This window comes from Physella acuta, unplaced genomic scaffold (genome assembly GCF_028476545.2).
Source record: "Physella acuta isolate Inbredline_101_S28 unplaced genomic scaffold, ASM2847654v3 ptg001328l, whole genome shotgun sequence".
In the NCBI taxonomy this organism is placed as follows: domain Eukaryota; kingdom Metazoa; phylum Mollusca; class Gastropoda; family Physidae; genus Physella; species Physella acuta.
In genome coordinates, this window is record NW_026732843.1 from 76,429 (window position 1) to 92,774 (window position 16,346).

At 34.0% G+C, this 16,346-nt stretch overlaps 1 protein-coding gene across 2 annotated transcripts; it reads left to right on the forward strand.

The window, feature by feature from the left end:
- Positions 1-7,641: 7,641 nt before the first annotated feature.
- LOC131958461 (sugar phosphate exchanger 3) lies at positions 7,642-16,251 on the forward strand. Of its 2 annotated transcripts, XM_059323523.1 has the most exons (19): positions 7,952-8,191; positions 9,150-9,293; positions 9,393-9,507; positions 9,888-9,980; positions 10,143-10,174; positions 10,295-10,346; positions 10,651-10,796; positions 10,890-10,986; positions 11,204-11,288; positions 11,452-11,526; positions 11,758-11,838; positions 13,126-13,256; positions 13,489-13,630; positions 13,900-13,925; positions 14,253-14,328; positions 14,420-14,524; positions 14,702-14,796; positions 14,918-14,983; positions 15,199-16,251. In XM_059323523.1, exons 2-19 carry the CDS (start codon positions 9,223-9,225, stop codon positions 15,301-15,303), a joined length of 1,593 nt encoding a protein of 530 aa, XP_059179506.1. In that variant the 5' UTR covers positions 7,952-8,191; positions 9,150-9,222; the 3' UTR covers positions 15,304-16,251. The 2 variants fall into 2 exon arrangements, with proteins under 2 accessions (XP_059179505.1, XP_059179506.1); XM_059323522.1 differs by lacking the exons at positions 7,952-8,191; positions 14,702-14,796; positions 14,918-14,983; positions 15,199-16,251 and adding an exon at positions 7,642-7,749 and having other exon boundaries at positions 14,253-14,420.
- Positions 16,252-16,346: the final 95 nt, after the last annotated feature.

The window sequence follows — 16,346 nt, forward strand, 5'->3', positions numbered from 1 at the left end:
GTCACGTGACTATACTTCTAGAAATAATTAAAAACTGTATCATAAGAACTATAAATTTGTGAAACAATATTTACTTCAACGCATGTATGCTGCAGCAGTCTGTTTACCCACAAAAAAGGGAATATTAAAAATGTTGTTGATCTTAAACAAAATAATAGAGAAGAATTTAAATTTTTAAAAAGATGTTTGGTGCTGGAGTAGTAAAAAAAATTAACGCCTGTTTATTGACGCTGAATTCTGGATCTAAGCATAAATAATAAATACGAGCCGACCCGCGGTGTATCATACGCCGCTATTTAGTTGTTTTATTTTCTACTTTTCAGTAATTCATAATTTGTGAATTCGACAGTACCAATGCTACCACTGAAAATATTTGCTTTAAACACTATCAGTAGGTCGTTACGGACGATACTACCCCCACCCTCCTTTCCCCCAACCCCAACCCTACCCCCCCCCCCCCCACCCCGTGAAAGCAGCCTCCTCTTAGTTTCCTCCCCTAAGTTTAAAATCGTTTCACAACTAAATTATCTGCCCCTAATAGCCGTCACTAAACCCGGCTCTACGATTAATGTAAACATTTAGCGTGAACTACAGCTTACCAGACCATGTAGGGGTGGGGTGATAGGGAGCGCGCTTACAGCTTGTTTTCTAGCGTCTCCCAGAGGAGAATTATATATATAGATACCTATAAGCATAAATATATAAGCATATATATATATATATATATATTTTAATAACATAATAACAGTAGGGTAGAAAAATCAAATTAATTTAACTCTTTTCTAATTTTGACAAAGGAGGTAATTTAAAAATACATTAAACTCACGCTAATAAAAATGTGAATGCAAATATACGTTCGTCATAGAAGGAATTAGTGTTGCAATAATATAATTAGCAAAATGTGAATGCAAATTATTCGGATGTGTAAGAGGAAATTATTGTTAGAAATATATAAATAGCATGGATTGATAAAAGGCAATCTTTTATTTATTTTATTCACTGAATGTAGGCCCTACTTTTTATTGCTTATAATTTTTAATCAACTATTCAGCACTATTATAGACGCGTCATCACGTTCATTAGGTGCGCAATGGTTTTAGTTATGAAACTCTATTGTAAATTTTTAAAATTTAAAGTGCTGGAAATAAATTGCGTGAATGGATAAAGTGAAATCTAATATATAAAGCTCAGTTCTGTAACGTGTGGCAAAAAAAAAAAAGTTTGTCGTTGACACTTCTATGGATTTAAGTGTTAGATTTTTTATCGTGCTCATAGTCTAAATTTACGAGTCAAAAAATTACCATTGAAAGTCTTTAAAAAGAATTTTCATTCTATTTACTTATAAGAATAATTTTCAATTAAGAGTACGACATAAAATTTTTAAAAAGTGTATCGACGTTTATAAAATTTCTAAAATTGTGTCGGAAATGTATTGACTGCACAGTTACTTCCCTTTAATAAAAAAAATTCTTAAGAAGAAAGAATTTACATTTTATTACTTTGTTTTTGGTGTTAAGAAAAAAAAATAATTACACAATTAGCGGGGATTGATTAAGTGCAATGTCGTTAGGTATTTTTAACACTGCCTTTTATTTATTCTATACACTGAACATACTGTTCAATAATTATTATTTTTTTAAAAATCAATAACATTTAATAAGCCAGGTCCTACAAATCATTTACGTTTATTTCTTTCCATTTACGGATAAGCTTGGAGTATTATCTTTTTGTTCACTAAATTGAAACAGGCGCGTCCGCCGGCGCCCCTGCACGGTTTGATTTGGCACCCTGGGCTATCATGTGAGCCATATGCTGCACATGTGAGCGCTATGCTGCATAATTTTGTTTTGAACAGTGCGATAGACTATGGATAAGAAAGGTTACTATAGTCTTTAAGTGAATCAAATCCGGGCGTCCTCCGGCACCCCGACAGGGTGCTATTTGGCGCCCCGGGCCTTCCGGTGTACACTATGGTATCTACGTTCGCGTGAGTTCAAAAGACTATGAATAAGTTATGCACTATAGGCGTTTACTAAGTTCAATCAGGCGGTGACGTCATGGTGCGTCCTCTGGCGCCCAGACAGGGTGCTTTTTGGGGTCCCGGGCCTCCCGTGTTCGGTTTCGCGCCTACGTTCATTAAAGTGAGTGCAAAAGACTATGAATAAGTTGGGGTACTATAGTCGTTTATTAAGTTGAAGCAGGCGATTCAGCCCCGTGAGCACTTTGCGTTTATATTCGCGTTAGTGTTTTCTTTGTGTTTAGGTTGGGTTTGCGTTAGTGGTTGCGTTTTGATTTGGTTCGTTTTTGTTCTTTCTTTTTTCGTTTTCGTTTGTGTTTTATTTTCATTGGGTTTGTGTTTGTGTTTGTGTTTGAGGTTGGTTTTGCGTTTGGATTTGGTTTGTTTTCGTTTGTTTTTTCTTTTGTGTTTTTTTCTTTGGGTTTGTGGTTGGTTTTGCGTTTGGATTTGGTTTGTTTTCGTTTGCTTTTTCGTTTGTGTTTTTTTCTTTGGGTTTGTGTTTGTGTTTGTGGTTGGTTTTGTGTTTGGATTTGGTTTGTTTTCGTTTGCTTTTTTCTTTGTGTTCGTATTGGTGTTTGTGGTTGTGGTTGGTTTGTTGTAAGTTTTTGTTTTCGTTTGTATTTGTAATTGTGTTAGCGTTATGTTTGCGTTTTGTTGTTTTGGTTTTGGTTGGTTGTGGTTTGGGTGGGCAATGCCGGGTTTATGATGATTACTAAACACACAGGTAATGGTCTTTAACAGAAAGGTTTTTCACAGAAGCCAGAGCAGGGCATGGCCGGGACGGCTAGTATTGTATATATTATAGATACTGCCTATTATTTATACTGTTTTCTAATTATTATTCTATCTTTCGGGTTTTATAGGAGAGGCATAGCGAAGGGGGGGGGGGGCATATGTCCCCGGGTGCCGACCTTAGGGGGCGCCAAAGTGGGTTGGAAAAAATTTGCGAGGGGGGGGGGGAGTGGTGGAAATCGAAAGTTTTTGGGCGGGGGGGGGGGGGGGGAGGGGTGCAAATCGAAAGTTTGAGGGGGGTGCAAATCACCGGAAAGGGCGCGATTTGGCGCTACGGGCTAGACTGTGAGCAATATGCCTTTATGATTGCATTTAAATTGTGTTTATGTTATGAGTGTTGTGTTTGTTTTTTCGTTTTTTTTTTTTTTTTTTTTTTTTTTTTTTTTGCGTTCGTTTATGTTGTGTTTAGTTTTGTTCTGTTGGTACATTTAAAAAAGATTTACCGTGGCGGAGCACGGGATGCAGATAGTATATATATACAGTGGCGTAGCGAGGTCGGGTGTCACCCGGTGCGGCACTTAATGGTGTCACCCCCCCCAGAGGCGTTGCGACCCTTCCCGTGGACAAACTTTCAAATTTTCGATTTGCACCCCCCCCCTCAAGTTTTCGATTTGCACCCCCCCCCCCTCAAGTTTTTCTCTCTATATTTTGCTATTTTTTGCCTTGGTGTCACCCCCCTAAATGTCACCCGGTGCGGTCCGCACCCCCCGCCCCCCCTTCGCTACGCCCCTGTATATATATATATATATATATATATATATATATATATATATATATATATATATATATATATATATATATATATATATATATATATATACCAAAATCTAGATTAGAATAGAATCATATTAGAATATAGCCCCCTCCTACCCCATCCGCCTAAAAAAATGTATAAATAAGAGATATAAATACACCTAGATGGTTTTGTTTAATATTATAGACGTTATTCCCCTTTGTCCAGCGATCATTGAATAAAAAGGAAATTTTGTCTTATCTAAGTGGTTTGCGTAAAGAGTTTCTTTCATACAATTCTTCGGGTAGGGGCGAAGCCCCACCCCCGCGTAAGAACGTCTGAGCCCCCCCCCCCTCCTCCCTAACTCAAAAGAAATTTCTTCATCGATACTCTATAATAAAATTACCGCCTAATTAATGTGTCTAATCTAAAAAGTGGTTTTCTCGCAATTTCTTTAATGCAATTCTTCGCGTAGTGGCTAAGCGCAACACCAGTGTTTCTTTCAGACTTTTTCCTCCCCGGAGAGGGGTGGGGGTACTTGAAATTTTCGGGGGCGGGGGTAGAATTTTCTGGGAGGGGGCGGACACTGGAAAAAGTATATAATTATATTTCGTTGAATGGGACGGTAGACATGTTTTTTTTTGGGGGGGGGGGGGGGGGGGTGGGGGTGGGGGGGTGGGGTGGGGGCGGTGTGTGTGGGGGGGTGTGGGGGGGTGGAGGGTGGTGTGTGGGGGGTGTTGGTGGTGGGGGTAGGGGGTGGTGTGTGTGGGGGGGGGTGGGTTGGTTTTAGTTTAGAGAAAAGAGACAGCACTATCAGCCTAGCGCCCGGTGTATCCTTCCTCAACGGGCCATTTTTCTCGTATATAATATTAATACTAGCCGTCCCGGCCAGGCCCTGCATTGGCCTCTGTGAAAACCCTATCAGTAAAGCAACATGACTTGTGTGTTTATTAAGCAGCATGTACTCGGCATAGACGTTTGACAAAAGAACACATAATTAGCCCTAAACCCAACTCGAACTTTAAATTTAACACTAACCACAACCAACCAAAAACAAAACACACAAAAAACAAGCCCAAACATAACACAAACACAAAAGCAAACAAATTAAAACTAAAACACAAACACAAAAAAAAACACAATCACAATCACAAAAGCAAAAGCAAACAGAAACAAAAACGCAAGCACAAACATATACGTAAACACCAAAGGAACCACCTGATTCAACTTAGGAAATGCTTATAAATGCGTTTAAAACAAACGTAGTTGCCATAGCGCTCACGGGAATGCTAATTATATAATTATTTTTTCCAACACCAAACCAAACTAATAAAAAGTATTTTTTTCACCTGATGTAAAGTTATTTTAAAGGGAATTTTTTTTTATCTATCAAAGGAAGTAATTAGCAATAAAGGAACAAAGTGAAGTCATTTGTACACTTTTTAAATTTTTGTGAAGGATGATATATTTTTTTTTAATTTGTTTATTCCACAATGACATTAATTCAGGAATCAAACGGTAGGCCTACGTTTGAAAAAAATGCATTTTTTTACAAAACCATCCATGTTAATTTTCTTTAATTAGTCATTTCGATAATAACTGCCTTAAGAATATTACACTGGCGATCAATGAGTTTTTTAGTATATGCCTCTTTTGCCAAAGGTCTGTCCGCTGTCACATACAGAAACTCAGAATCCGTTTGAGCTTTATATATATATACATATATATATATATATATATATATATATATATATATATATATATATATATATATATATATATATATATATATATATATATATATATATATATATGAAATTATGTGAGTTTTTGTGTTTGTTTGACCTTTACGCATTACAATAATTGTATCGAGGTTTCTGCAGGAAAAAAAATTCTCAGAGTGTGATGCGAATTTTCTCTATATACGGTACATAAAAATAAATTGCGGATAAATGTTCATCCAAGTACCATGAAACTTTGGGGAGTTGATGAGAATATTCCTGGGAAGGTCAGATGCGTTTTTGCGTCCTGAAGTCCAAGTTGCTATCATAGGACTTGGTATCCGTTTTGGACGTCTGGTATAGGTGGTCAGGGATACTACTTGATTAGACGGTAAAACTGCACCAGGCGCATCCGCCGGCGCCCAGGCGGTGGAGTGACCCGTAGCGTCTCGGGCTCGCCATAGGCACTATGGCGCCTACGTTCGTTTTAAAGAGTGCAATACAGTATGGATATGATGGGATTCTAAAATCAAATGACGCGATGTGCGTTTGTTTTTACATTATTCAATCAGAAGATTGGAAAGTAATTTTTCTATATAGACATCTAGTGATACTGTAACCGCGTATAAAATCGGAATGAAGATTTTTACAAATCTCGACGTTTTACACCTCCCTGCGTCGGAAAAAAACTTAGTTTTCCAATACTCTCTATGTGCGCGTATGCCTGTGTCTATGAACACGACATCTTGATTACCGTTTCAGTTGGGTGACGAAATTTGATATATAAGCATTCCACTAAATTTGTAGTTTTCTTTCAAATATTGAGCCATTTACAATACAGATTATTTTGTCCAGATTATTTTTCTCACCTTACATCCACTTGACAAGCGTACACAATTCGATGTCTTTTTTTTTTCTTTTAGCGCTGACAATATAAATTAATTTGTTAAACTTAAGTGCTAAATTTTACCATTTAACAAAGAAAAAAATCTAGTTTCCTTTTACATTTTTTAATAGTCACCAGTTAAAGCACTACTTTCAGTTATGTAAATAAGGGTACATGTTTTTTTAAACAGACTAATTTGCTTTATTTTTTTTTTTCTAACACGACAAAAACCCAGCACCACGACAACATTTTCCGGGAGGGGCGGACAACATTTTCCGAGGGGGGGGGGGGGGGGGGGAAGCGGTAGACTTTCTTCGGAGGGGGGGGGGGAATACCCCCCACCCACCCACCCACGAAGAGATGACTATAGGAAACTCTGACTGTGTTACTGTCATGTACACTTGTTTTGCGATATAATTTGTAAACTAACAATCGATTGCTTAGGCCTACATATATGAAAAGATAAAAGAACAACCATAAGCACAAAAATGTTATTTATTAATGTCTATTTTTTTCCAATTTATGTTTAACTCTAATGATAGGAGAACTATAGATATGCCTAGTTAATTTTCTCCGGTAATGGGGGTGGGTGGGGGTGGTAGACTTTCTTCGGAAAGATGCCTGGAAAAAATTCTGGTTGGGTATCATCTATCCCACCATTAATAATTCCCATGGTAGATTTGACTATTGTAAGAAGTTCACAGGCATGATATTCCCAAGGGACATGGTGTCAAATGTTACTTATGAACTGTTAAAATTACAAGATATTTGCAGTCTTTAAACTTAATTTACAAAAAAAAAAAGCGTAGCATCCACATATTTAAAAATATATAGATAAGGTCGTGTGGCGTCAAAACGGCCAATGACAAAGCGGCCCCGTCAAAACTGCCCCGTTAATATGACCCCGTCAAATCGACCCCCGTCAAATCGACCCCGTCAAAAGGGCCATCGACATATGGGCTCCGGCATATAGGCTGCCGACAAATAAGTCGGGGTCCTTTTGACGGGGCTATTTTGACGGGGTCGCTTTGTCGGGGGTCGATTTGACGGGGTCATATTAACGGGGCAGTTTTGACGGGGCCGATTTGTCCCGGGCCGTTTTGGAGGTTCACCAGATAGGTCCTATCTGGGAAAAAAAAACGATAGAACGAAAAAATTAACCCTCTATAGATCTATACTCATTTTGAAACCCCCTCCTAAGAGTATGACCGATTCCCAGCTAGGCCTACGCCATTATTTCTTAGAAAAACTTACTGGAATGTAACTTAGTTCTAGATCCAGATGTAGATCTAGATCTATTAAGCAATTAAAGTAGCTCAAGTGGATTGAGTCTCCCTAAATTCCATGCATATTTTTTTTTTACTTTTCGTGTTAAAAATAGGCCCAAAGGTCGAATGAAGTGAGACAACACTTGACAAATTTGCATCCGATGATAAAGTATTTCCTTGTTACTTAAATAAACTCAGATAACATTTTAAATCATTACTGCGACGGTGCGCTACTAGTGTGGATTAAGGGGTCAAACTGCAAAGATAGACTTAGGTAGGCGAATAAACATCGGTCACGCGGCTTGCCAAAATGGATCTACACTTTAAAAAAGGTAAAAAGTATGTCGTGTTAAAATTTAATTTTCTTGATTATTTATAGATTAATGAAATATTTATGCTTATTTGAAACAAATTTGACAATTAACATTAAATGAATTAGATCTCTACTATTATATATATACTTTTGTTAATAATTTGATATGATAGTTTGTTACAAATGAAAATAAATATAAACTGGCAAGCAACACACTGGACGGTGGTAACACGGCCTCGGATAAGATTAGCATAGACTAGAATCTAGATCTCTAGATCTTTACTATTTATTATTCGTGATGGAAAAATGGCATAATATTTCATATTAAAATTTAAGCCGAGGTCCACATTGCAACATCTACATTCTAGATAGATCACCATCGAGTCTATAACCACTATAATAATAGGCCAGGCTAATACATTTTCACCCAAGACAAAGATCTACAAACTGTTTTCGACGCTGTAAACCAAAATTATAATTTTCAATTTTATTTAATGCTGACTTCTAGACTCTAGATACTAGATCTAGATAGAATCTAGATTTTAGATATATAGATCTAGATTTTCTAGATCTAGACCTAGTATAGAATCTAATAATTGTAAAATATTTGAAAAATTCCGTCTAGTCTAGAGTACTAGAATAAGAGATCTAGAATCTAGATATATCTAGATCTAGATTTCTAGATCCAAGTAAGATTCTATCTAGAAATCTAGATCTAGATCTACTTTTATCTAGATTCTAGATCTATTCTTTATTGATCTAGAGATCTAGATCTAGAATAGAATCTAGATTCTGCTCTAGAGAATCTACTAGATCTAGATCTAGCAGTAGATCTAGATAATTTGTTTGTGTGTAGTGTGTGTGTGTAGAAATAAGAATACTGAATAGTCATAGATCTCCAGATCTAGATCTAGACTAGATCTAGATCTAGTATTCTCTAGATCTAGATCTACTAAATTAAACTAAATTTCACTAGAGCCTTAACTAATTAATTATTATAATTATTATGCTAAGTGCTGAAGTACTTAGTCTACTAGCAACTAGGACTCTAGGATACTACTACTACTACTATAATAATATTTTTGTAATATACATACTGGACTAGACTAGGTTTAAAATTAAAAGTTTAGTTTAATTATTAATAATTAGGCCTAAGTAAGTAAGATCTAGATCTACATCTAGATTCTAGACACTCCAGATCTAGATCTAGTAGTAGAGTAGTAGACTAATCTAGAGTTATACAATATACTCATCAGTAGGCCTATAGTACAGTAAATAGTATTAGTAGACTATTTTCTTTAGACCACTCTTTAGTTCTTTGCAAAAATCCTTATCTTTTAAAATACATTAAACATTATGATTTGTGTTAGTTAACTCTTAGTCACCACACTTTTTTTACTGTTTATTGAAACATTTCAGGCTGACTACATTTTGCCTATTGTACAGTCAGATTTTGTTTTAGAAAGAAATTCACCACCGCAAAACACCCAATATGAAGCTGTCTCTTAAATTTACTCGAAGAGAGTCACACAAAGCTGCTGTGTTTACTTTAACATTTTTCAGGTGGGGATTAATTTTATTATAAACTTTATCAGGTGGAAGTGTTGATCTTATTTCCATTTATTAATAATAGTTTTAACAAAATATATTTTCTGCCCACAGTTATGCATTTTTCCATGCTAATAGAAAGGCATTCAGCAATGTCAAGAGTTCAACTGCTAGTGTATGGACTCCAGAACCCAGAAATGAGTCACTTCCTAAATTGTTACCTGAAAAGGTATGTAATATTATGCAATTATCAAATAGAGATTCTTAAATTAGATTCTGTGTTATAATTAAATTTCTATTCACTTTTTAATACAGTAAAAAAATGTAATGGTCTACATTTATTTCAAAATAAATATTAACATTAAAACAACTATTGGATTTGCACTTGATTCTTCATCAGTATCTTAAAAAAATAAATCAAGTATACAACTAAGCTGTAGGCCTATACGTCACTTTAATTTAAGGTTTTGCTAAAGTATAAAATCAGTTTATCATTCTTTGATATATTAATACAGGCTGAAAAATTTGTCATTGCTTTAATCAGATTTAATAGCCATAATTTGTAATTGAATTTAAACTATTTAAACTTATTTTAAAATCCTACTGAAGATATGGTCCTCTCACCATTTATTTGAAACAAGCGATGATGCCATGAAATTTGAAGGTGTACTGGACACAGCTTTTATGTTAGCATACGCAGTTGTAAGTTGTTGAGTTTTAAACATTATATTGTATAGTTGTCTGTTTTGCTTTTTGATGTAGATTTAAAAACCAAGTATAGGATAGGAAAGATTTAAAATATTCATATTTTCAATCTTAATCAAAGTTGACTAAAATATTTATACTTTTTTTTTTGTTTAATAGGGACTCTTTTTGAATGGATACATTGGTGATAGGTAAGCCTTTAATTAAAAAGAATTATATTTTATCAGCTTAGTTTAAAAATGTTTGTAACTTTATAGCAGATTGCTAACTATTAGTTTACGTAGTTTACATACTTATAATTATATTTCCAGAGTTAACATGCGGATATTATTGTCTGTGGGTATGGCTAGCACAGGCGTATTAGTAAGTGTATACACTTTCTGTTTTGTGTTTAACATTTAAAAAATTAAAGACAAATTGATTTATTTTCTGTATAAATATGTTCTAGAGCTTATGGTTTTAAAAAGTGAAATGTTAAGTGTTTTACAACAGAGCTTGGTTTTTGGAAGTTAGATAAAAATATTGTGTAAATTAGCACTTGACTCAAGTTTACAAATTTTATTTTCAATTAAATTAAAAAATGTTGTACATATATACACTTTTTAACATTTATAAATATATTTTTCCCTAATTCCATTTTGATTTCCCATTACGAACTTTTCCCCAGATTTTTATATTTGGATGCATAACAGAATGGGTTGCTTTCTACAACAAATATTTTTACTGTTCAATCTGGATTATAAATGGATTGATGCAATCAACAGGATGGCCAGTAGTAGTGGCCTGCATGGGGAACTGGTTTGGTAAAAGCAGGTATGGTAATAAACCCTCATGCTTTAGATACATAGCATTTGAGGTTTCAATGTTAAATCAAAAGAGTCATATAAAAAATGTTTTTCTTCAAAGCCGAGGAATGCTTCTGGGGATTTGGAGTTCTTGTGCATCTGTGGGAAACATCCTTGGAGCTGTGATGGTTTCTTCAGTTTTATCTTATGGATACCAAGTATGTAATCATTATCATTATAGTTGTATGAGTAACTAACAGTTGTTCTATAAATTAGTTATTGCTGTTGTGGGTAAAGACCAAATTTTTTGTTCAACCAGGCATTGTTTGAAAACCAAATGGTAAAGATATTTCAACTAAGGGACTGTTTTGTATAAAACAAAATGCTAACTCCTGCACAATTTTTTCTAATGAGATAATTTAAAATAATTTTCAGTATGCATTTTTGATGACGTCAACAGTTATTTTGGCTGGGTCATGTTTAGTATTTTTTGGCTTGGTACCCTCTCCAGCTGATGTAGGTGAGAGACTTGGTTAAAAGTGGCATAAAAACTTTATAAATTTGCAAATGAAAATACCTACTATTAAAGTGCTTGACAATCAATTTTCCAAAAAGATATATTGGATTAATAACCATCTTCAAGACAGTAAAATACATATATATATATAAATTTATTGTTTTAGGAATGGAAGGCCCAGATGATGATAATGAAGATTCACGAAAACACAGTTTAAATGCAGATCATGATGATGCTAGAAGTAAGATTCTTTTTACAGCAAGCTATCTTTACAAATAACATTAAGTCATAATTGTTTTTTGCATATTGCGTGTTTAGATTTTACAGACTGAAGCAGATAATTTTCTATTTCGTAATGGTTGATATTGGATATCGACAAAGTTGTTTTAACCATTCAGTGTGTTCAGGTGCAAGGGTAATTTTTGTACTAACATTCATATCATGTGATTTCCCATCCTTTTTTTTTTCTAAGTTAAACCTATTGTTGAGTACAAAGCGACCTCTGAACATGTTTATATCATCACCCTCCCTAAGAATGTGGTGACTCCAAAAGGTATAACATTGTAAACTGGTTAATCGCACCTGACACTGAAGCCCATAATCTGCTCAAGTACCCCGCTGCTGTATTTTTCTTATTTTTCTATTAAAACAAACTACAATTGTTTGTTTCATCTCTTTTTGGTACTTGGTTTCCTTTTAGTAAAATGTTTGTAACTCATTGCAATAGTTACATGACATGCTTGTTCAATGTGCGATTAACTAGGATACAATCTCTTACAGCACATGACATTTTGAAATGTCTATCCCAAAACACCCAATATTTTATTCTACCCTGCCAGGCTTTCCAAGCAAGTTGTCTTTATTTATATTTCTAAAGTTAGAGATAGTATATTTTAGAAACATGCATTAAAAGCTACATTCTATGGGAAAAAAAACGCCCTTAGTTAGCATTACTTGAAAGAAAAAATTATTAATGGAACACTATTTTTTAAAAATGACCAAGTGTATAAATAAAAATTATTTTTTTCGCATTTAAAGCTTAACCCCTTTCTTGCTATCAGGTGGCGTGGTACCGTGACAAATGATCTCAAGGACAAATAATCTCAGACAAAATATCTCTCAGAATGGCTTTTAAATATTTAGCTGGAAGAACTACAGAAAGCCATTGACAAAACAAAATTATTTAATTACCATCAGAATACTGTAGTTCTTGTTCTTATATAGACATCAGCTGCATAAAGATGATGAAGTAAATAGGTGTTATAATTGTATCTGGTATTGAAGTCTTTCATGAGATTTTTAACCTACTGTAGAGTCTCAGTCTTAGTTTTTAAACTGCCAGGGTTTCTTCCTGCTGCTAGGTATGAGAAAATTCTGCCCCACAGGTGGATTACAGTTCAGCTTTCTACTGCTTGCACTCTACTTTTGCTTTTTCATCATATGCTACATTTTAAATTTATTTTTAAAATTATGTTTAGTCTTTTCATTAATCATGTTTATGCTCATAATATTCATATCAACCCACATGAAATTTTACAATTATATGTTTGTATTTTTAGAATGAAATCAGTTATTGGAAATTAAAAAATCACAATTTAATTATAACATGTAAACTTGATATTGTAAATTATGTTGATTAATATGATTAAAATATATACAGAAGACGTCCGAGGAATGTGACTTATTTATAACTGTTTATTTGTTTCAGCAATTTACCTAGTCCTTCAAATCAAAATTACAAACTATTTTAAAACTAACTGAGAATTTACAATTTTTAAATTATGTCCCTAAATATCCACCCCAAATTTTCACTTCTAATGATCTGTTTTTTGATTTACAGGACCACTTCTAGAGGATGCACAGAGTGCTAAACCAACTGAAGGTGATGACACTATTACTTATGATCTGCAATCTACCAAGCCAACATCAATGCCTTTCTGGAAAGCTTGTCTTTTACCAGGTGTTATTCCAGTAAGTCTTTGGTCATACATTGTCAAATATTGGTTTATCAATTTAATATTACCACTATATGTTTATGTCATTTTGTAGCAGATGTGTGTGACCTATCAATATCTTAGTAATTGAAAAAAAACATTATTTTTTTTTTTTAAAATGGGCCTTATGTGTAATTATATAATTTGTAGTTCTTTATCCACTTAGCTTCCAACAGTACTTTAAAAATGTGTCTCCACATTGTTTTCAGTATTCATTGGCCTACGCCTTCCTGAAGCTTGTAAACTATTCATTTTTCTTCTGGCTACCGTATTACCTGAAAAATGCTTTTGACTGGGAAGAGAGTGAAGCAGACAAGCTTTCTACTGCCTATGATGTTGCAGGCATTGTGGGTAAGACATTTAGTGCTCTTAGATTGATTTCAGTGGGGTTAATTCTTATTGTCTTTAAAACCTTCATGCACTTCTTACTATGTTACTGAAATATATTTTAAACAGTCTGTTATTGTGGCTACTTTGAACCATATCTTTTTTTTTTAAAGAAAAATTGATGATAGTTGTTGAAATAATACCACTCTCTTTCAGTCTAAGCCCATTTTTTTCTGTATATTGTCTCCCAACCTAAGCAAAACTTATCAATGACATTTTTAACAACTTTGCAGGTGGAATAGTGGTTGGCTTTTTCTCAGTGAGTAGTAATATGTTTGTCCTGTATTAGCCCTATTTAGGGTATACTGTAAGTAGGATAAGGATGTTTGTTTAATCAGTTCATTAATATTTTCCTGATATATGGAATGTTGTAAGTAGGATGTCTGTTTAATCAGTTCATTAATATTTTCCCTGTTCATTGTATATTGTAAGTAGGGTGTTGATGTAATCAGTTCATTAATATTTTCCCTGTTCATTGTATACTGTAAGTAGGGTGTTGATGTAATCAGTTCATTAATATTTTCCCTGTTTATTGTATACTGTAAGTATGATGTTGGTGTAATCAATTCATTCTATTTTATTCCAGGATCGGTTAGGCAAACGAACTATACTCATTCTTCCAATGTTACTCGTCTCCATCCCTTCTTTATTTGGTTACAGCGGTGAGTTGGGAATTACATACCTTTTTATAAGAAAAAATTTCTATTACTGTTTCAATACTCCATTGGCTGATTTATAATCATTTTATTTTAGTTTCTCCAAATGATCGTCTTGTAAATACAGTTTTGATGTCTCTCATTGGTTTCTTTATTGGAGGCGCAGCTAACCTAATTAGTGCAGCTGTATCTGCAGACTTGGGTAAGTCGATCTCAAGATACCAACACAAAGATTTCCGATGCTCTGGAAATCAGGTTTAAAAAATGCATCATTTTACGGTACCATGAAATCCATATAAGTTTGAATACTTCACTAGCACCCCTTGATATCTAAACAGCAGTTTTAAATCACAAATTCTAAACAACAATCACTTTACAGGATCACAAAGACAGATTCAAGGTGATGATAAAGCTCTGGCCACAGTCACAGGTGTTATAGATGGCACAGGTAGCCTAGGTGCTGCCTTAGGCCAGGTATGTCTTTAGCTTTAGCCCAGATGTGATATCCCAGGTAGTTAGAACATTAACTTACCTCACATTGATGTTTAGATAAGTATCCTTTATAAGGATAATAGTTATATTTTTTTACCTGCAGATTGCTGTTCCTTACCTTGAAACTGCACTAGGATGGTCGTCAGTATTTTACTTATTTATGATATGTGTAAGTACAATCTATTGATCTACTAACGCTAGTGACTTTTACTCCACATTTTTTAAAAACTGCCTTAAATACATTTTTTTATAACCAGTTTTGTTGAAAGTAAACCTCTTGCTCTGAACAAACTTTGTAAAAGTTATAACTCATGTTTGCTAACAACATACTATTTTTGTTGTTGATATTATTAAAATTTCTTCCAATGAACTCCCATTTTCCAGATGTTTCTCACTGCTGTCTGCCTGTTCCCATTGTTTATCAAAGAGATCCGGAGTCTCAGGTGTCCATGTGGAAGAAGAGACAGCAGCTTAGCTGTCAATGACTGAACAATATAATACTTCTCCTGTTGTTTTAAACTGCTTTCAACTGCTGTGTACTAGAGTTCAAGTTTTAACCACTGTGTGTAGCCATTTTTACCCCAAGCAGTGTGAGATAAATTTATGTGCATGGTGGATGTATTCAGTTTTTTATTGATTTAAAGAGTGTTAGGGACCACTAATGAATGGATGAGATATTCTCTAAGTCTTTCAAATGTATTTTAAGCCTAACTCCTGAATTGATTCATGTTTGTGCAATGCATAAATCATTTTATGTAGTAGTTTTTATTTCATTACTAGCCATCTGTTAGGTTTCTGTTGAACAAATGTTTTGAACCTAGTCTTGCAGTAAATTTTCTGGTTTTAGTTTGATCATGTTACTGTACCTGTACATAGACTTGGTTTTTTTTTTAAATTTTATCATAGACATATTTTAAGTTAATTTTAGAAATTTAATTTTTAACATTTAAATTTAATTTTAGTATTCATTTATGAGTAATAAATTCTAAAATTTGCAACTGAGCCGTACTAGATTTTAACTGAAGTACTAATATCTTTGCTTTGGAAATTCTTTCAGTTTTTTATGTACATTTTACTCTCAGCTATTTTATTTAAAGATAAAGTTAACTAAAGTTTTTTTTTAAAGTGATAACTATTTATTTCATTTTTAATCAAATGTCAGTAATGCAGTGCATTCTGTGACTGTGACTATAACTTGTTTTACTTAATTTTTGAGAAATAGGTTTCTTAAATTTTTACTTCTCAACTGGTGAGCATCTGTATATTTGATATATATATATATATATTATAATTCATATTTGAAGATGTGAATCTATTATTTCTTTTCAAATGATTTTGAAAGGAATGTCTTGTACGAGATAACAAAATGTGTGGTTATAAATGGAACATGAATTGTTTCTTCTCATGTAGCAGAGATATAAACCAAATGTTAGACCACCCCTCCCCAAATACCAGGATACACCTCTTTGGTTTGTCCACCACACCCCAAATCCCTGGATACATCTCTTTGGCTTGATCATCCCACACCAACT